The following is a 22,018-nucleotide window of genomic DNA, read 5'->3' as shown; positions in this document are numbered from 1 at the left end:
ATGTGCACAAACATATAACCTATATTTATATACAGTCAAACCAAAAATATATCTATACACCAGATATAAAGTTTGATATTGTTTTACTAGTGTGTGCGGGACACTATAGTTCATTTATGTAAGTGAGGAGAGCAAAGTAAAGTAAACTGTGAGATAATATACCCAAATATTCTTCATACAGTGACTACCAGTAAAATTTATAAAAATATATGACCAAAAATTATTCAGACACTTTGAGCTGATCATGTTTTGCTGAAGTGTTTTATCTTTAAATGCTAATGCGACCTTTTAACACCACAGACTGAACAAATGAAGCATTGCTTGGTAACTGGTTGAGCTAAACTGGTATTATCTAATTGTGTAGTTAAATTTAACAGCTATTCAACATAACTCATCTGTGAGACAGTCTAACTGATGGACAAAACCAGAAATATCAACTGATCTGATCACTCTGAGTTCTTGTTATGTTTTATTACCATTTTCTAAACTATAGCGAATAAACTGTGATAATGTGAGAAATGTTGAAGGTGTCTGAATACATTTTGGTTTGACTGTATATAAACAGTTATGTCCGGTAGAACGATGTATTAACTTCAGATTGGATTGTGTTGGTAATAGGCAGTTACACTAACACTAATACCCCTTTTCCACCAACAAGAACCGGGTGCTGGTTCAGAGCTAGAGCTATTGCCAGTTCGGAGTTGGTTCGACTGACGAACCGGTTTGCGTTTCCACCGGCCAGAGAGCCACAACAGAGCTATATCTTACGTCACTGCATACGTATCATGTTGCCCAGCAACGCTAGTGCGGCAGCGCCAAACACAAACACACCAGACTTGTTCGAGATGCATCGGCTTCTCGCAGAACGATCAGCACATGAAATCAAAGCACTGCGAAAGCGATCAAAAAGCACAAGGAGTCGTATAATCTCCAAACACTCCCGCAGCTCTGATCGATCCACGCTGCTCCGATGCATCTCGAACAAGGCATCAACAATAATAGACGTTGCGTTACTATGGATGCTCATGGGTTTGCGAAAATAAATCGGCATCCAAACACGGCGAATCCAACGCGTTCGTACAGCTCGCCGTAACTTACATAGACGGATATTATAATCGAGCTGCTATTAGCTCGACAGCCTCGACTAGCTGCTATTTAAAAATGGCGGTCACAAGTTTCTCTTCAGTCTTGTTGGCCACGGTAACCCCGCCCCCAGCCTCTGACGCAAGCGGTTCTTTCTTGGCTCCGTTCTAGATCCTGCAATGATTTGGTGCTACTTAAGAACCAGTTTTACTGGTTCGGAGCTGGTGCTTTGGCGGTGGAAAAACAAAGAACCGATTTGAAACTAGGCTCTGGCTCCGAACCAGCACCAGTTCTGCCTTGGTGGAAAAGGGGTATAAAAGGTGTTTCATGCCTCTAACAAGTGCTTTCGATCTTCTCTCTGATCTGAATGTTGTGTGTAAAACACCTGAGTTTGTCCCAGCATCTAGAACGCAACTGATGCTTTTTCAAGCGTCTCCATACTTGAAAAACCGCGGAAAACTACTTTAAACACGAAATGACGGAATATTTACGTACATATTTATAGCGGGTCTATTCGCACAGGATTAGTATTACCTGAGGTCATTTTTCCAGAGCTTTTTCCAGAAGGTAGAAGTCGCCGTAATCTTTACTGACATTGTCCGTCATGATCACTGAGATGCACATTTGGACAGGACTAAAACCACAGAGAAGCTCTAGGGTGGTAATCATTACTTTACCCCACCTCTCCATGTTACACTAGTCCCGTCCGCATAGGGCTTTACTACCTGCACGAACCTACGTAGGTTTGTAACAAATTAGCATAATGCCAGCCTATGGTCTTCATTGGCTGTCTGCGAACAACGTCTACTTGGACCCTCACACACAGTAGTTGTAGAAGATTTGAGTTCGTGTCGTCGACATGTCAAGAATACACTGTTTTCTGTGCGGCCGAAGGATGAGGAGTCGGGCTGGGATTGATACGATAAAACCAACACCAACATTATGAGAATGAGAATGAGCGTTTGTACCTTTATGCGAGTGGCGTGTGGGTCTGAGCAGTCATCGAACCTGATGGTGTATCCCACCTCGTGCCCGAGAAACGCCCCTCTCTCCTCTGCTACGCGGGCAGCCACCTGTGCACACACACACACACACACACACACACACACGTTCACAGACTACAGCAGGCGTTCACCCTCACACATGAGCTGAGGAGAAGGGTTATACGTACAGATGTGGCCGCCACACGTCGAGGCTGTGTCACGCCGATCACCTTCCCCTCCGCAGCCCACCCGGCCTCCAGCAGATACTGACACACACACACACACACACACAGCGCACGTCACATCACCGTAACACTGCTAACTCACTCTGACTGTTCACTGGCTACGTTTACATGCACAACTTTTGTTTCAATCGGACTGAATTCATCGATTGATTAACCTGAACGTAGTGTTTACATGAACGCTTCAAATCGGGAGAGATTTTTTGACATGCGCACACTGCACGAATATCCAGAGTTTCCCACTGTTTGCGCATAATAAACATTCTCCTGCATCGGTTCTTTATATGTTTTAAACAGCAGACTTAATATTTATCAATTTCTGGTCATAATTTGGAGACAATGAGCATATGAACCGTTGTGCCATTCGTGCTGCTTATATTTATCACGCAGTAAAAATGCCCAAAACCAGTCGTCTGTGGATGAGAGTCTGAAACAGGGACTGGTGGGACGTTGTCCTGCTCCACTTCACAGACGCTGAGGGAAAGGAGGATTTTAGAATGACGGGACACTCATTTATACGACACTTTATGAACAACAGCTCGCTCAGCGCATCATTACGCTATGTCAACATCATTGCACATGCGCAGTCCTTTCAGTTTCGGTTTTCAATCCGATCAAGTGTTTACATGTTCTCTCGATCGGATTAGAAAAGGAATGAACCACCTCTTTCAATCCGATCGGAATTTCAATCGGACCGATTACGGTGTTTACATGAAGGCTTTTCAGTCCGATTGAGCCGTCAATCCGATCACTAATGGATTGTATGGTTGCATGTAAACGTAGTGACTGACGGTACAAACCTGTGGGATTTGTGTGCTTTTCCCAGATCCTGTTTCTCCAACGATCACCACAGTCTGGAAACTCTCCACCGCATAGAGGATGTTGTTTCTGTGCTGGATGCAACAAACAAACATCATTCATAAATACAGGGAAAACTGCACTGTAAAACTGCAAATATTATTGTAAACAGTGAAGTGTTGGGAAAAGTTGCTGTTAAAAATAATGTGTTATAATATTTTGCGTTAGTTACTTTTTATGGAAAGTAATGTAATGCGTTAATTTTTCTGACTTGGGCTGGACTAGCTTGTGTTTTTTCATAACAAAAAAAAAAAAGTTTCATTTTTTGGCAAATGTTAAGGCCCTTTCACACTAAAAGTGAAATGAACTCACACTAGTGTTGTCACGATACTGGATTTTTTTACTTCGATACGATACCTTGAAAAATATCTATATTCGATACCACAGGGAAAACTGCCATAGAGATTTTTTTTTTTTATTATCTGAATTTTTGTGATAATTTGGGTAATTTTTGGGTAATAAAATCCAACTAAATTTAAAAAGAAAAAAAAAGACAAGTAAACATTTGGAAATAAAATAAGAACAAATAGGAAATGATAGTACAAATGAAATAAACATGGCTTTGAGTTTTTCAGGTGGGTCTAACATTAGGCTAGTACTCGGGTAAGAAACACTAAAGAAATAAAAGAATGTAATTAAATGTAAAAAAAAAATAACACCGGATAGTCTTCGTTGTAAAAATCAAACACAGATTAATGCTTATAATTAAAGTGATTTTTGTCTTTTGGAACCGGGAACACTTCCCATAAATCCTGATGTACTCGTTACATCATAAGAAGAATGGCATCTACGCTAATTTTAGTGTCTGTGTTTATCCCGAGGTTGTTCCCGCAGCCTCCCGGATCCAGGCCGTATCCAGATCTGATGAAGGACCTTCGCCTGGACCCGATGACAACGCAGTGCTGAAGTGCCAACTAGTCTCTCCCTATGGAGGATCCCTATACCACTCTACAGATATAGCATTGTCGGGAAAATTCGTTTCGCGTTCCTACCCCGAAGTGACAAAATTAAATAAAATTCTGTATCAAAATGTATAAGGAAAGACCAGTACTTTGTTTAGGCTTGGTCTGTAGGGAATAACAAACCTGCACATATATTCAAACGCACATAACTATAGAACCAGTTCTTAATGCACACATGACCGCCATCAGCGTTTCTCACAGGTTCACGTTTAAAGTCTGTGTAGAGAGAACGGTGTCGTCTTAGCGGACCCTAATTTAATAACAAATGATCGTTGCGACGGAAGCAAATCAATCAAAACTAACTTTAGCTGGAAAATAACTTTATTAAAGAACCGCTATAAAGCCAAAACAATCTCTGTTACCTTAACTATACGTTTATCTCTGTAAAGCTGCTTTGAAACAATCTACATTGTTAAAAGCGCTATATAAATGAAGATGACTTGACTTTTGTTCTCTGATTAACATGACTGGTTTATTAGGTTTATTAGGCTGCTGTCACTTTAAGAGTGTATGCACGGATCCAATATACTGTTACACAACATGTGATTTCTCTCAACTATTTATGTTCCAAAACTGACTGTATTACCTGAATACTCGCCAAGACGTGCATTTTGACACAATGTTGTGTGTATTTGATCGTCTAAGAACAATACGCCATGAAAAACAACTCAGTTTGGTTCTCGCGAGCTGTTTGAGGGGCGGCTTTACGAGAGCGCCACTTACATAGATCAGCGGTGCACCGGCTTGTGGTGTGAGCTCGCGAATCCTGCGGGAATTAGTCAAATTATGCGCAATACAAACACTATTGAACCGCAGCAAAAATCAATTTCAATTCTGTAATCGAATACTTACGGTCAGGAATGGGATACTTGATATAAAATTTTTATTAATTAGTTAATGTGCCCTTAATGTGCATTTAATAGGACTTTAAACCATTCAAGCGCATCGGACCGAATTCAATGATTGGACGAACATGTTTTGGTCCTGAGACTTCCACAGAAGATGTATATTTAATATTTAGACGACTATTAGCAGGATGTGAAGAGAGTTTCAACCAGTAAAACAAAAAGTGTTTATGACAAACATTGCCTACACTGCTTTTAACAGCGGTCCACACACACACACACACACACACACACACACACATCTGTGGTTACCTTGAAGACGGGCAGCCTCTGCCTCTGTTTCTCTATGGAGAGAGCCGTGTGCGGGTTAAAGATGATGGGCGAGCCGGTGGTCTCAGTGGACAGATCTCTCTCCTCACACACACCTGGAGCCTCTGAGCCTGGAAGAGACACACACACACATCAGCCGTTCACACACGGACAGGAGCAGCTCCATGTTTACTGTCATGCATCAGTAGATTCAGAGCATCCTGGATAAATGCTGAGCTTCTACGAGAGAATAATGAGTCTGGATCAAAACATGCCATTCCAATGCATTATTATAGTGGGATAACTTTCGAGTATTGTGTTGCTGGTCCATGATGCACGTGATCATGTTATATAGTCATGCAGCACTGCAGTAACACTCTAATACATCAAATACACACTAACATTGCAAATAAATCAACACACAGCACAGCGCTGCTGCAGCATACGCGTACTGTGCAGTAATATCACAGGTCAAAACATGTATATGTGTATGTTAGTATAATACGATACACGATATGAATTTTACCGGGTTTCCAGAATTTCATGGTGTTGTGGGGCGCCGCCATGATGCTACGTCATTGAACTCGGTGATGACATGATCGCACGTGTGAACTCAACACTAGAGGACGACAAAGACACGACGAATTCAGTGCGAAATTAAATACATTTAATAATATCAATGTCAAAATTGTATAAAATATATAACAATTTATAACTTAAAATGTATTTTTATATACGCTGTAAAAAATCATAAATAAATAAATAAAAGGCCAGTTCTGCCGTAATGCCGGCTAAATCGTTAAAATTCAGTTGATTTTTAACTCAATTAATGGGTTAATTTCAATAATCCATTCATATCTGCACATTACGGTCACAGCTTTAAAGTTTGTCGCTATGCGTGCAACATAATAGCTATATGAAATATTACCAATTATTATTATTAGTGAACTGCACACTCTAAACATGGACTTAAGTTGCTGGTTAATTAATATGAATATGCCATATATGCAACTGCCAATGCAAGGCTGGTTTTACTGATCACAAATGAACAAATATGACACCTTCTCAACTCCAATAATACCTCCCAATGAGCACAAACATATTCCCCATTTTTTAGACATACTCTTAGACATACTCTTCCATGGGTTGTACTGTTATTTAATGTGTTTTTGGATCGTTCTGTTGAGAAAACACTGCAAAAATATCTCTGATAGAAATGTCAGTTGAGCTTTATAAAGCTTTTTACGCCATTGGAAAAGTCTATCCCTCACAGCCTCGCTTTCACACTGTCATGGCGCTCACTGACACTGAATAGCAGTGTTAGGCTTTTATTTAGTTAATTAAAAACATAAATAAGCAAAATACGCCTGACGAATATTATTTGTTTTTCATTTTCTAGAAGTAGTTAAAAACCTTGTTTGTTTGTTTTTATTAAGAGAAGATACACCGCCATCTTACTCGTAAAGTGACTTGAACACACCTGGAGTCGTAAACACGACTTCACCTGGTAATCAAACACACCAAGTTATAAGATTTTAGTATTTTACATGACTTTCCCCGTAGGGGAGAGTGGGGTGAGTTGTGCCAGTTTTTACTCAAAGTGACTTTAAAGTGAGGCCATGACAGTAATGCCTTCAACTTAAGGATGTGCATGTATTTCAGGATGTTGTGCATCCCTGAGAATAATTACTTTGGATCTGAAATAAATAGTTTCAGAAATATAGCTTTTGGGAAAAAAGTGGTCTCATGGCACAACTTGCCCCTGGTGCGGGGTAAGTTGTGCCTTTTGGGGAAATATGTTGGGGTAAATTGTGCCAGTGCTTTCTGAAGTAAAACAGAACATTTTACTGTTATGAACCGTATGCTATATGAAAGCAAGACAAATTCAATACAAAATGACTAATTTAAGGTTTATTTAGATATTGTCACCCTGGAATACCATAGCATGCATTTTTCCTACTATGGTCAATTGCATAGGGATTTTGTATTGAACACAACTCTGGATCACAGTGTCACAGAGACAAGGGGGCGGGCTCATTTTACTCAGACGACCAATCAGTCTCTCAGGATCATTGTGAAGCTATCAAGCTACGCCCTAGCAACCATTTAGAGCACCATAGCAACACAATATATGATATTTGTGAATCATTTCAGGCAAAAAAGGCTTTGGCAATAGATGCCTGTTGACAGAACACTGTCTGTCAATTATGTAACATAAGAATAAAGTTACTAGGCTAATTTCTAAACATCCTATTGTGACTTAGGCCACTTAAAAACTGAATAAAACTTATCTTTATTAACATAGTGCAAACTCAAAACTGAAATCAGTGTTAGCTAAATTAAACAAATAGCAGGTAGGCCTAAGTCAAACACTGATGAGGCATGCCCATCTCCTCACTTCTCAAGATTATCCCCTGTGAGTATGTAAGTCTCTAGGTGGTCTGGATCTGGCACAACTTAACCCAGGCCCTTTGGCACAAATCACCCCAGACCCACAAGTTTGAATAATTAGCATGATCCAGCAGTTAAGAGCTAACATCATGCTTACTGTATAGACTCATTGTGTAGCCTACTAAAGCACTAAAGCATGTGTGAAATGTTTTCAAACTTGTCTATAATTGTCCAGACACTACAATCAAAAAACCTTAATCATAGAAAATGTACTTTGAAAGGGAAAAAACAGTTTTTTGCACTAAAATGTGCTTAACTCTCATGCCATGTATCTCTCTTCTTTGGAGGATGAGTAAAATTGATTGCTTTTCAAAATTATGTGGTCACATGACCAAATTATTCTATGGTTTTCCAGAACAAGGGGTGGAACTACTTCCCCCCTGGCACAAATCACCCCACTCTCCCCTAATTGAAAAATCACGTGTTTTAAAATTAGGCTACCTCAAACAGGAGGAGGAAGACAGTGGGGGAAACAGTTTTGGGAGGGCGAATTAAAATCTTGATTCTTAGTTGTTTTGCCTTATTTTAAAACAATTTTAAGTCATCTTGAACCTCCCTGGTTGAGATGGATTGAGCCACTGCTTTATGTACATGTATCCGAGCAACACGGCTTCTGGAACAAGAACAACTATAGGTCTGGGCTTGATTGTGTCCGTGGGGAATTGATTGGATGGTTGTGGATCTCTTTAAATCCAGGACTTCTCTCAAAACAGTCATCAAACAAACAACTTTACTGGATTTGTAAAAAATAAAGGATAAAATGTCCATCAGAACGTGATCTGTTGAAAAGTGTGGGGCAGACAATGCCCAGGATTTATTTTATTCTCCAAAACATTTCAGCCAGAAAATAGTCTCTCTACAGCCTCAGGTACATTAATCATAACATTCGCATTTCCATGAATACACTATAAAATACTGAGAAGTATGTTACATCAACGAGACATAAGAAATTCTTTAATACATTATGGATTCAATAAAATGAATTGTACAGAATTTACACACTCCTATTGTATCTGACAGTTCATAACAGAGTAAGACAATCCGTGTTGGAAGCTAATCGTGAAAGAAACGAACAAAAAAACGTAAAATTAAGTTAAATCCTGCTCGATACGGCGGCATTCGAGCGAGAAAAAGCAGAGAGGACGAACAGAAATAACAGTTATGAACCCATTAGCCGTGGCAGTGCACTGGACAGTATTAGCTTAAAAAATTCAATGACCCCTGGGTGCGAGAAGGTCTTGTACCCATGATGCACCTCTTCCTCAAGGCTCACACATGCTGCTGGTAACATAGACAGAGGCCTTGGAAAAGTGGCTCGATCCAGCCTTTCCATTTTAAATGAAATAAAATGTCCGTCTTAGTCTCTCCAGGACTATGGGTTTCCTGCAGGTCCTCAGTCGTAGTGCAGCGCCGTGTAGAATATGATCCAAACCACCTGAAGAAACACACACACACACACACACACACACACACAGTTATCAGACACTGTACAGCATTCAGAGATGTTAGAGATGATCAACCCACAGGAATCACAGCCCTCATTCCATTCATAATCAATTACAACAACAATTAATGGGGTGTTTTATTATCGTATTTGGTGTACTGAAATAATCCAGGGTCGATTAAATAAAATAACGCTTCCTTCATTACAGTAAAATGAATAACATTTCATAAAAAGGAGGAGAATTTACTGGTATGTGCCATGAACATACCGTCACAATGCAAAAACGAAAAGAAACTTATGGAAAATGTTACTTTTTTTTCTACTTTGATTTTGGAATAAACTCTGACATTCCTTCAGGAAAAGTGGGGCAAGCTGTGCTACTTTTTAAGTACGTATAGAATTTGCTTTATTGATTTAACTTAATTTTACCAGCCATGTAAAAATTAGGCTAATATTAATATTTTCTTAAGGCACATATTACGCCACGCAATACACTACCTTTCATAAGTTTGCAGTCAGTACATTTGGACACATTCAATTGACAAAGTGACAGTAAAGACTGTTATGTTATAATAAGTGTTTGGAGTAACACATTACAAGTAACACGAGATACGTTATCAATTACTTTTTTCCAAGTAACTAGTAAAGTAACGCATTACTTTTACAACCAAATATCTGAGTTGCGTTTTCAAATACACTCTGTTTTCCCGTTTATTGACTGACAGCTCTCCTGCCTCCGTACTCTCTTTTTCATTTCACTTATGGTGTGAAAGGACCTTTTTTTTTTAACAATCAAGCCCAGATGAGAAAAAAAGTTACAAAAAAGTAATGTAACATAAAACGGCTGCATTTACACTGACGTTCTGGCCCGGAAAATGAAGTAAAACAGTTCGATATGCAATGGATGCAGAAGCAGACAAAATGATTATAGTGATGCGTGGATCGTGGTTATATCCGCGGGGGCTCTGCGGGTCAAGTAATGATAAATCATTATTAACGAAAATATGAAACTACATTCTCTAAAATATGAGCATGTTCCGCTTTCAGAAGTGCTGGGTACAATGACGCATTCATTTTGTTTCTCTGTCGCGCAGGTCATGTTTTGAAAGACGATGTCCTGCTTACTAATGTAAATAAATGAAAATGTATACAAAAATGTGATGATGTCCGACTCGTTTTATAAAGAAGAAAGCCGTAAGTTTTCAAAAAGCATTAGACATATGACCCACTATTCTGCTTCATAAGTACCATGTTGACAACATGACATGACGTGGTTTAATGTACCTAAACAATGATTAACAAATTTCTCTCTCACAACCACTGAAAACAGTCAAAAAATATAAACCAAAAGTCAAATTATTATGGACAGTTCCAAGTGAGTTCTCAGTTCTCGTGAATGTGTCGTGTTGCTCTCGTGCATGTGTCGTGTTGCTCTCGTGCAAGTGTCGTGTTGCTCTCGTGCAAGTGTCGTGTTGCTCTCGTGCATGTGTCGTGTTGCTCTCGTGCAAGTGTCGTGTTGCTCTCGTGCATGTGTCGTGTTGCTCTCGTGCATGTGTCGTGTTGCTCTCGTGCATGTGTCGTGTTGCTCTCGTGCAGGTGTCGTGTTGCTCTCGTGAATGTGTCGTGATGTGTCGTGTTGCTCTCGTGCATGTGTCGTGTTGCTCTCGTGCAGGTGTCGTGTTGCTCTCGTGCAAGTGTCGTGTTGCTCTCGTGCATGTGTCGTGTTGCTCTCGTGCAGGTGTCGTGTTGCTCTCGTGCATGTGTCGTGTTGCTCTCGTGCAAGTGTCGTGTTGCTCTCGTGCAGGTGTCGTGTTGCTCTCGTGCAAGTGTCGTGTTGCTCTCGTGCATGTGTCGTGATGTGTCGTGTTGCTCTCGTGCATGTGTCGTGTTGCTCTCGTGCATGTGTCGTGTTGCTCTCGTGCATGTGTCGTGTTGCTCTCGTGCAAGTGTCGTGTTGCTCTCGTGCAAGTGTCGTGTTGCTCTCGTGCATGTGTCGTGTTGCTCTCGTGCATGTGTCGTGTTGCTCTCGTGCAAGTGTCGTGTTGCTCTCGTGCAAGTGTCGTGTTGCTCTCGTGCATGTGTCGTGTTGCTCTCGTGCATGTGTCGTGTTGCTCTCGTGCAGGTGTCGTGTTGCTCTCGTGAATGTGTCGTGATGTGTCGTGTTGCTCTCGTGCAGGTGTCGTGTTGCTCTCGTGCAAGTGTCGTGTTGCTCTCGTGCATGTGTCGTGATGTGTCGTGTTGCTCTCGTGCATGTGTCGTGTTGCTCTCGTGCATGTGTCGTGTTGCTCTCGTGCAAGTGTCGTGTTGCTCTCGTGCATGTGTCGTGTTGCTCTCGTGCATGTGTCGTGTTGCTCTCGTGCAGGTGTCGTGTTGCTCTCGTGAATGTGTCGTGATGTGTCGTGTTGCTCTCGTGCAGGTGTCGTGTTGCTCTCGTGCATGTGTCGTGTTGCTCTCGTGCAAGTGTCGTGTTGCTCTCGTGCAGGTGTCGTGTTGCTCTCGTGCAAGTGTCGTGTTGCTCTCGTGCATGTGTCGTGATGTGTCGTGTTGCTCTCGTGCATGTGTCGTGTTGCTCTCGTGCATGTGTCGTGTTGCTCTCGTGCAAGTGTCGTGTTGCTCTCGTGCATGTGTCGTGTTGCTCTCGTGCATGTGTCGTGTTGCTCTCGTGCAGGTGTCGTGTTGCTCTCGTGAATGTGTCGTGATGTGTCGTGTTGCTCTCGTGCATGTGTCGTGTTGCTCTCGTGCATGTGTCGTGTTGCTCTCGTGCAGGTGTCGTGTTGCTCTCGTGCAGGTGTCGTGTTGCTCTCGTGCAGGTGTCGTGTTGCTCTCGTGCAGGTGTCGTGTTGCTCTCGTGCATGTGTCGTGTTGCTCTCGTGCATGTGTCGTGTTGCTCTCGTGCAGGTGTCGTGTTGCTCTCGTGCAGGTGTCGTGTTGCTCTCGTGCAGGTGTCGTGTTGCTCTCGTGAATGTGTCGTGTTGCTCTCGTGCATGTGTCGTGTTGCTCTCGTGAATGTCGTGTTGCTCTCGTGCATGTGTCGTGTTGCTCTCGTGCATGTGTCGTGATGTGTCGTGTTGCTCTCGTGCATGTGTCGTGTTGCTCTCGTGCATGTGTCGTGTTGCTCTCGTGCATGTGTCGTGATGTGTCGTGTTGCTCTCGTGAATGTGTCGTGTTGCTCTCGTGTCGTGTTGCTCTCGTGAATGTGTCGTGTTGCTCTCGTGAATGTGTCGTGTTGCTCTCGTGAATGTGTCGTGTTGCTCTCGTGAATGTGTCGTGTTGCTCTCGTGCATGTGTCGTGTTGCTCTCGTGCATGTGTCGTGTTGCTCTCGTGAATGTGTCGTGTTGCTCTCGTGCAGGTGTCGTGTTGCTCTCGTGAATGTGTCGTGTTGCTCTCGTGCATGTGTCGTGTTGCTCTCGTGCATGTGTCGTGTTGCTCTCGTGCATGTGTCGTGTTGCTCTCGTGCATGTGTCGTGTTGCTCTCGTGCATGTCGTGTTGCTCTCGTGCATGTGTCGTGTTGCTCTCGTGCATGTGTCGTGTTGCTCTCGTGCATGTGTCGTGTTGCTCTCGTGCATGTGTCGTGTTGCTCTCGTGCATGTGTCGTGATGTGTCGTGTTGCTCTCGTGAATGTGTCGTGTTGCTCTCGTGTCGTGTTGCTCTCGTGAATGTGTCGTGTTGCTCTCGTGCATGTGTCGTGTTTCTCTCGTGCATGTGTCGTGTTGCTCTCGTGCATGTGTCGTGTTGCTCTCGTGCATGTGTCGTGTTGCTCTCGTGCATGTGTCGTGTTGCTCTCGTGCATGTGTCGTGTTGCTCTCGTGCATGTGTCGTGTTGCTCTCGTGCATGTGTCGTGATGCTCTCGTGCATGTGTCGTGATGCTCTCGTGCATGTGTCGTGATGTGTCGTGTTGCTCTCGTGAATGTGTCGTGTTGCTCTCGTGTCGTGTTGCTCTCGTGCATGTGTCGTGTTGCTCTCGTGCATGTGTCGTGTTGCTCTCGTGCATGTGTCGTGTTGCTCTCGTGCATGTGTCGTGTTGCTCTCGTGCATGTGTCGTGTTGCTCTCGTGCATGTGTCGTGTTGCGTGTCGTGTTGCTCTCGTGAATGTGTCGTGTTGCTCTCGTGAACTCATCAGAGACACACGGAAGAAAATGAAGAGTTGAAGAAAGTCGTTATTTTAGGGTTTTTTTGCGCACAAAAAGTATTCTCGTCGCCTGATAAACTTAAGGTTGAGCCACTCGGACTATTTTAACGATGTCTTTACTAACTTTTCTGGGCTGGCAGATCTCGATTACCTCACAGCCTATGGAGGAGTGAGACAGCTCTCAGACTTCATCAGAAATATCTTCATTTGTGTTCAGAAGACGAACGAAAGTCTCACGGGGTTGAACAACATGAGGGAGAGTAATTACTGACAGAATCTTCATTTTTGGGAGAACTAACCCTTTAATACAAGTTAAGTTTCACAGGCCCTGTTCACAGCTGGTGTTAAGAGTGTTTTGGTCGATCGGATCACAAGTAGACGAGGGAGACACATTCCCGTTTACACCTGGTGTTTTAATCGTCTCTTTTGTCCACTTTCAACCACTTCTGTCCTGATTTCTTCGAGCGGAGGGTCTATGGACGGGTAAATGTATGGGTTTTTTACTTCGATCTTTTGATCTAATGGACGAAATAAGCTCATGCAATTTACATATGAACACGACGGGAAACACACGGAGAGCATCAGCTTTAGTTTCTGCTCTGACAGACACAAGACCAGCCGAACACTGTGAGTCAGGGTTCTTACAGGTTTCAGCAAGTCAAATTTAAGACCTTTTTAAGACATTTTAAGAACATAAAGTTTGAAATTTAAGACCTACCAAAAAAAAAATTCAAATCAAAGAATTCATTTTATTTCAATGAATTAAGTAATTGAAAAAACATTAATTTAATTTACAGATAAAACAATCACATTAGTAACCTTCCACACCCAACAACGTGTGTCAGAATCAGATATTTTATTTTTTTATAGAAAATTGTACTATGCATATTATACTGTAAAAAACACATAATTAGTTGATTTTAGTTGATCATAGTTGATCATAACTAGAGATGAAATGGCATTGAACATTTCATTTCAATGATTATAGTGACAAAAATGACCACGGTTATCACAGAATCCTGTTCAGAAAGTACTAATACTACACAATGTCGAAAACCAGCAAATAACTAATAAAATTAGCATCAATATGCACTTTTTGTTTACATAAACATTAAAATAATACCATTAAAAATGATAGCCAGATTTTAAAAGTGTCTTGCAACATGTTATATACTAACATGTACAAGTTCAAATAAAGTTTAGACAAAAAAGTTTTTTTATAAAAAGATAAACCTCACATATTTCAGACTTTAAATCATTTTTTATAAAAAGATACGAGAAACGCTTGCTGTAGCTCTGCTTCAAGATTTATTTACGGAAAGGGGCGAAGCTGATTGGTTGGTTCTTGTCACATGACCTGCTGTGCGTTTGCGGCATTCTGAATAGTTGAGATTTGTTTTATCCTATGGTTTTATCCTATGGTTTTTATCTCGCTGCGCCTGGAAAAAAACCAGTGCGTCGCTTCAATTATGAGCGCGCGCGTGCCTACATTTGAACGAACTTGAGCGCGGAAAAGATGCGATATGTGAACGGCCTGTTGGCGAGACCTTTTTTAGACCTGACTAAATGAAATTTAAGACCACGGATGAAAATCTGGCCGTTTTTAAGACATTTTAAGGCCTTCAATGTAAAGTTCAGAATTTTAGACTTTTTAAGACCCCGCGGGAACCCTGTGAGTGTGTGTTAGAAATCAGGAATGATGAGAGAACATTGTGCTTGATATGTTTTTCATCTTCAAACCAAACTTGAGTCTCCAGCCGACAGTTTAAACCCCGTCTGTCTAGAGCTCTTCTCATAATGATACGCATTAGTTCAGGAGACGGAGAGAAGACGGTCTTTTGTGTCTGTTTGAACACATTCGACGTTTAGAAGGATTTTTGATGAATCATGTGACACTGAAGACTGGAGTAATGATGCTGAAAACACAGCTTTGATCACAGGAATAAATTATATTTCACAACAAATTCACATTAGTGTAGCTAATAGTGTAGATTGTACGGAGCAAAGGACCTGCGAACTGTCCAGATATAGTTGTTCTACAGTTTTCCTTCTAAAGTTTATGCTTTGGAGTCCAAAAAACCTGTTCCATGTTATTGTTGCTGCCCTTATAAAGCATCAGTCCAAACACAGTATAACAGGTTTAGCAGGAGAAAGCCAGACATATCTACCAGAAACAGAGCAAATGAAGTCATGAAGCCTTCTTTGGTGAGCTCCCACGTCCCCCCGTACTCCTCCTCGTCCACCTGCTGGAAACTGCTGAAGTACACGTACAGGACGCCAGCGTTGATGACGCAGAATCTGGAGGACACACACACACACACACACACACACAGACCACTAAAGCTCATGCATGACTGCATGATGTCATCCAGTGTTCAGGTCGAGGGCTTCAGTACTCACATGACGATACCCAGAAACCCTTTCAGAGGAGCCACACCCCATATTACGCCCAATATCACCGCGATGATCTGACGGAACCAGTAGACCACATCTAAAAACTCATCCTGCAATTAAAAGAAGGAAAATAATTAAGGAACAATAGCTGGAAAAGTAAGAAACACATGAAAGTTTGTGTTTTTTTAATGCCATTCTGATTTCTATGAGAGCAAGGTTTAGTTATTCAAAACTATAACTAAATGTGATGTTTAAGATTAGTTAAAAGAAAAAAGTTTCTCAAAGGGCTTAGAAGTATTACAGTCCAGTAAAACATGTTTAATGTGCAGTGATGAACAGAAAGCCCCTCCAGACAGTGTAAATGGACAAAAACACACACACATATATGCCCGTTTTGTCCAGTATCCTCGTAAGCACAGTAACATGAGTTAGCCTAAATGAACATAAAGAGTTGAGAAATTGAGTGTCAGATCCAGGTCCCGTGCGCCAGCTCTTAGGCTACGTTCACACTGCAGGGCTTAATGCTCAATTCCGATTTTTTGAAAAAATTCGATTTTTTTGCAAGGCCGTTCACATTTCCAATTAAATGCGACCTTTTGTGATCTCCTGTGTGAACGTGAAATGACCCAGAAGTGACTCGCATGCGCAGAAGAGTACTCAACGGTCAACGACGTCACTTTTTGTTTGCGGAAGTAGCTCAACTTTAACTGTGATTCTCTCTCACACACACACACACACGAGCGCGCGCAGCGACCGTTACACAAGAGCCAGACAGCAGCCGCTGACCTATCTAATATCAGATTCAGCACAAATAAGTTAACATAACGTATAATGGCCGTGGGCTTTTTTTTATTTTTATTTTTTTAATTAACGGGCTCGTCGAGGTCGACCCGTTCGGCAGATTTACCTCAGCTCGACGAATATGCAGTCCGTTTTCAAACCGACGACTACTTCAACGCAGGATTACGACGTTTTTCGCGTATCAATGACGTGCGGGTCGGATAAATGCGACCTGGCCGTTCAGACTGAAGTCGCATTTGAAAAGATCGGATATGTATCGGATTTGGGACCACATACCCAAGTGGCCTGGGTCGCATTTGAAAAGATCGGATCTGTGTCGTTCAGACTGTCATGAAAAGATCAGATACAGGTCGCATAGGGGCAAAAAAATCGGAATTGGGTCGTTTCAGCCTGCAGTGTGAACGTAGCCTTAGTGACGCCAGCCTAATAAACCTGCTGTGTCTGTCATTAATGTTAATCAACCAACAAAAGACTAATCACTCACAGCTCTTCACTAAATAACTTTTGTAGCTTTAATAAGAACTAATATAATTTATGCAGTGAAAGCTGTGAAGTGTTTGACACCTGGAAATCTTTGTTTACAAGCTTACATGGGTCCAAACAAATGAAAACAATAACTTTTTGTGAATTTTGTCTGACTGGACCAATAGGAATAAAAATGATATTGAAGGGCAGGTAAATGTGACATTTATTACAATGGGTTTATGTGAAGATTGTTTTAAGTTTACTTAATTTGTTGTTTTTTTTAAGCCTAATAAATGTTAAAATGTATAGCTTTCAATTATACTGAATGGCTATAATCAATGGCTAAAATTGAGGCGAAAAAATTCATTTCATAGAGACATCACATCAGTCACAGGTATCGGTGACGATTTCTTTCATAAAAAGATGCCGATAAACAAATATTTAAAATATAGGCTACTGTCTTCATGTTGTTTCTACATTCATTTGGAGATTAAATGTGAAATTATATTATAATACATTAAAAAAATATCAAATATAGAATTAATAGTAACAATAAAATATATTCTAAAAAATATATTTACAACTTTAATATAATGTGCGATTAATCGCTTATCTTTTTAATCGATTTACAGCACTTATATACTTATGACAATATATAATTATAATTCATAATTCTTAGATATATATATAAAACTTTCTATACTGTGGATCAGCACAGGCCAGCAGCAGTAATCTCCTTTAAACAGCCCAATCCCTACACTAGACACCTAAAGCCCTGAACCCTACTCAGTGAACACCACAGTGCACATACACGCGTCTGCTTCTGCATTATCATTATTATAAGAGACACACACACACACACACACACACACACACTTGATGGCAGTGTGAGAGACTGTGAGTGTGAACAGATCAGACCTTCTCTTCCCACACTGCTTTACAGCTGATGGCTTTGCTCCACGCGGACTGCTTCACTCCTCCATTGACCACATGAACCTCCTCTTTCCGCTTTGAGCTGCTCGTCATGATGTTTCCTCTGTTTATACGCGACAAAACACGCGATCCGATGTTTAAAAGCCTTGAACCCGAGTGTACAATCTTCTGCAAGCGTTCAGATCTGCTGCTTTTCGCCCCACATTGACACGGCGCTGGGAATAGACTCTGCGCATGCGCACCGAAGTCATGACCTTGCCACACCATCCAATGAGCGAATGCGACGTCTCAAGGTTCAGCCAATCAGAACGCAGAACTGGCATGCGTGCAGCCACTGTGCGCCCTCTACAGGTCAGAGATCATTACTGCAGTTTCAGAGTTCATTCATTTCTGCATACATTTCAAAAGGAAAATAACATCTACAACTAGAGGCAAAAATAATGTATATAAAACGATAGCAAATAACTTCTAAAGACTCTTAGAGATGACAGGAACTGTGACGCGAGTGAATAAGTTAATCAGTTGATCAAGAAACGTTTTTCAGATATTTGTGTTTTGGAGATTTTACTGTATTCTAGGCTAAAGATTCCAGTGTTGGACGAAATAGCCATGGGGATTGTGTGTATTTTGTACGCATTGTATCTTTATTTATTAAGAATATAGTGTGAGAGGCAAAAGCATGCTTAATAAAATTATAATACACTTTATTTCACAGTGTCCTCGTTACACGTGTTACATGTAGTTACTATAGTAATAACTATAAAGTATGCATAATTACATGCAACTAACCCTAAACCAAAACCCAATCCTACATGTAGCCTAGTTCATATAAAATAATTATTTTAAGGTTATTAAAATGATAATTATACATTTAAAGTGTATAACCAAAATTGTGTCATTAAAATGTGTATTATGTAAAGCGTAAATAGCAACAAGATGGCAGTGATATATTGTGAATGATAAGATCGCTGAGTAAATGACGCAGCATTATCTACTGTAACCTTTTACAGTCTATGACTGTAACCCTGAGAGCGTGTCCTGTCCTCTCGGCGCCGGCAGGGGGCGCCCGCTCCAGAGAACACTACTGTCACTATCTTTACGCCCGCTCCAGAGAACACTGTTCACTGCCACTGTCTTTACGCCCGCTCCAGAGAACACTGTTCACTGCCACTGTCTTTACGCCCGCTCCAGAGAACACTGTTCACTGCCACTGTCTTTATTGTAGCGCTGCTCAAGCTACTGTCTATGTGCTCAAGTTTGTGCGTTAACTTAATAATTAAAATAAATACTTTTATGGGCTAATTAAATAAACAAATAAATAAATAGGCTACATGTCATTACATACCAGTGTGAGCTACTAGCTATCTGGAAGTACTCCCGCATTACTCCAATCTATACATGAGATGATATTCTTGATCCACAAAACTATACACCTATATCAATAATTTGTATTATTGCTGAAGTATTTGAAACATTTATTTATAATCAGTAGAGGTGTCACAAAATATCGCCATACAAAAAATGCAATTTGTGTAATAAGTGGCCTTTACATTATTTTAAATATATCTAGCCATGCAGTGACAGGCATATTCAAGCATATCCGTCTAAAATCATCCTGTGATTTCATCTTCAGGATCATGAATATTGTTATTCTGGCGTCTCTATTGTCCTGAGCTTTGGGTTTCAGCATCAAGTCCAAGAATATTCATTCACACACACAATGAAAAATCTAATTTAGCTTTTTAATCAACAGTACATTTTTTGTTAACATTTTATCATATGTCATGGAGTATCGCAGTAATATCGTATCGTGAGTTCAGTTTCATGATATATCGAATCGATATTGATACACCCCTAATAATCAGTTATCAAAGTATTTAGAAAATAATAATATGTTATCCCCTCTTCAATCTGTCTTAAGGCCTAATTATTCAACAACTAGTGCTCTTCTAAAATTAACTAACAGTGTATTTTATTTTTAGGCGCTATTTTCATTGATCTTAAGAAGGCTTTTGATGTAGTTGATCATAACTTATTATTAGATCAGCTTTATGCAGTTCAAAATATAAAAAATACATACTTTAATACTATAGTTCAAAATACTTTATTGTGGTTTAACTCTGATCTACATAACAGAAAACAACGTGTTGTTCTTCAAGGGAAACAATCTGATTTATTTACTCCAGAAAGAGGTGTACCTAGCCTGGTTAAAACCAGACCATTCTCAGTAGTAACTGAGTTATGGGTCTGGCAAAGCTTCATTAATAACTCATTTCCAAAGGGGCGTCACCAACGGACGTCGCTCAAATGCCTCTGGGCGCTATTGGATAGACCTAAAACCAATCAGAGCGATCGCGATCGTCATCGTGTAAAGCCATATGCTGCGTCCCAATTCGCCTAAGTTACACTACGCCATAAAAGTATGTACTCTTTTTGTGAAGAAAAGGTATTTACTTTTGAATGTGTAGCAAAAAAGTAGGCAAGCTTTGGGACATACTACTTCGTCATCTTTATCGGACTAAATAAAAATCTAAATTTGCCGAAAGTTGTCTGGGTTTTCCCAGGCTAAGGTGTACCACAAGGCTCAACGTTGGGTCCTCTTCTCTTTTCTATCTTCATTAATGATCTTCCTTTAGTGTTTTCACACTCTTCTTCTCATCTTTATTCAGATGATACTGTCATTTATACTTCAAAACCTCACTTAACTCAAATTCAAAATATTCTCTAATCAGATTTTAATGCTCTGCAAGTGTCACGTGTGTTTGTGTCTCGTCATCGTCTGCCTCGATCGTTCATTTGTTGTCATTAATCACCATCATTCCATGTTCAGTTCTGTTTCAGTTCAATGGTGTCGTCTGTTGTGGAAGTGTTGTGTGTCGCTCTGTTCCTGTTCGAATTACCCATTAGATTTATTAAATATTACCCTATTGCATTCATCATCATCTTCTTCTTCTTGTGTTTCTACAACCACCCCACATGACAGCATCTATTCTAATAAATCATTACTTCATAAAGCTAAATCTCATACCATGGTCTTTGGAACGAATGTATGTTTAAATTAAAATATAATAATCTAACAATAATCTGTAAAGATGGCACATACTTGCACAGAGTAAATCAAATTAAATATTCGTGAACCAGTGTTTTGTGTCGATCTAAAAATGGTTTCACATGCGTATGTAGTTTATGTACAGTATGCATCTAAAGCCAATCCTTTCCCTCTTACTACATGTTTACAGTAAGCTGTGCAGATTTTATTATTGGATGTTCATTTGACACACCATTGTGTGATTTACTCAAATATTCTCCACTCAATATTAAAAGGCATCTTCACTGTTGCAACTGATCCTCAAATGTGTACATTTAACTACCCTAATTATTTGCGACAGTATCCGATATCATATTCATCATATCGCAAACATTCTTCACATTATGTTTTATGCGGATTGGGATAATCTGCCTTTTAATGTACGATCTTTGACTTCAAAAATGGTTTGTTTTGTTGTTTTGAAACTGGCTTTGCTAGTTTTAGATGATATTCAGCAAACATTCATGTGTTTATTTTGCAGTGATGTGTTTGTTGTTTTGAATGAGGTGAGTGTTGTTGTTTTGTCTTGTGTTATGTTATGTTATCAAACTTCATTGTATTATGACCCCATTGAAATCGAGATGATGCATCCCAAGGGGTTTATCCTAAAGAATAAAATGTGTTACAAATAAATAAACAAGCAAACAAACAAACGAATGTCAAATTCTCCAGCCTACATGTGTTTCATTGTGCTTTCTAAAGACTAGTCAGAAACCTTTCTAAAGATGATGAATAGGCTATTAATCAGGATTATCTGATTCTTTGCCCTTGTTTTGGTTTAAATGTATATTTATAGTAAAAAGCATTGCATACATTTGAATTGCAAATATTTTTCTTCAGGTCAAGTATATACAGTAGCTACAAATGATAGCTGTCAACTTAATGCAAAGTAAATATTTGTATACTTTTATAAAGTACGTAGGATAAAAGCGTCTGCAAAATGAGCAAATGTAAATATTCTTGACATAATATTTTCTTTGCTCATATAAACCCAATAATCAAGACAACACAGTCTTTATAAAAGCATG

General features: G+C 40.3%; 2 protein-coding genes and 2 long non-coding RNA genes across 5 annotated transcripts in view; 2 read left to right on the top strand and 2 right to left on the bottom strand.

Annotated features, from left to right (window-relative positions):
* Positions 1-5,903, bottom strand: part of dhx35 (DEAH-box helicase 35) — a 24,931-nt gene extending 19,028 nt beyond the window's left edge. For both annotated transcript variants that reach the window (XM_082145107.1, XM_082145108.1), the window contains exons 1-5: positions 5,809-5,903; positions 5,286-5,413; positions 3,109-3,201; positions 2,255-2,332; positions 2,052-2,156 (exon numbers count right to left, since the gene is read on the bottom strand). In XM_082145107.1, the coding sequence (XP_082001233.1) occupies positions 2,052-2,156; positions 2,255-2,332; positions 3,109-3,201; positions 5,286-5,413; positions 5,809-5,848 (444 nt within the window). In that variant the 5' untranslated portion in view covers positions 5,849-5,903. The remainder of the gene's footprint in view (positions 1-2,051; positions 2,157-2,254; positions 2,333-3,108; positions 3,202-5,285; positions 5,414-5,808) is intronic.
* A 2,608-nt stretch (positions 5,904-8,511) lies between these two features.
* On the bottom strand, positions 8,512-18,136 carry rab5if (RAB5 interacting factor). The gene is made up of 4 exons (XM_082145298.1): positions 17,888-18,136; positions 15,710-15,813; positions 15,478-15,607; positions 8,512-9,168 (listed from the first exon to the last, which is right to left on the bottom strand). The coding sequence occupies exons 1-4, from the start codon at positions 17,993-17,995 to the stop codon at positions 9,127-9,129; spliced, it is 384 nt and encodes a 127-aa protein (XP_082001424.1). The 5' UTR covers positions 17,996-18,136; the 3' UTR covers positions 8,512-9,126.
* LOC309480698 overlaps positions 9,178-22,018 on the top strand; it is a 46,324-nt gene continuing 33,483 nt past the window's right edge. Inside the window, exons 1-4 of the long non-coding RNA XR_014199732.1 lie at positions 9,178-10,575; positions 11,354-11,399; positions 13,323-13,956; positions 15,016-15,172. This is a non-coding gene — a long non-coding RNA (uncharacterized lncRNA). The remainder of the gene's footprint in view (positions 10,576-11,353; positions 11,400-13,322; positions 13,957-15,015; positions 15,173-22,018) is intronic.
* On the top strand, positions 15,820-17,236 carry LOC309480703. Its single transcript, XR_014199737.1, has 3 exons — positions 15,820-16,099; positions 16,132-16,200; positions 16,918-17,236. It is a non-coding gene; the product is annotated as an uncharacterized lncRNA (long non-coding RNA).

Source organism: Leuciscus leuciscus, assembly GCF_965113295.1.
Source record: "Leuciscus leuciscus genome assembly, chromosome: 18".
Taxonomy (NCBI): Eukaryota; Metazoa; Chordata; class Actinopteri; order Cypriniformes; family Leuciscidae; genus Leuciscus; species Leuciscus leuciscus.
This window is presented reverse-complemented; position numbering and strand designations above follow the sequence as displayed.

Excerpts from the sequence above, each read along its gene's own strand:
- rab5if (XM_082145298.1), bottom strand. The coding sequence starts at position 17,995 with ATGACGAGCAGCTCAAAGCGGAAAGAGGAGGTTCATGTGGTCAATGGA. Across the intron at positions 15,814-17,887 it reads AAGCAGTGTGGGAAGAGAAG|GATGAGTTTTTAGATGTGGT; the intron begins GTCTGATCTGTT and ends TTTTAATTGCAG. Across the intron at positions 15,608-15,709 it reads GGGTTTCTGGGTATCGTCAT|ATTCTGCGTCATCAACGCTG; the intron begins GTGAGTACTGAA and ends TGTGTCCTCCAG.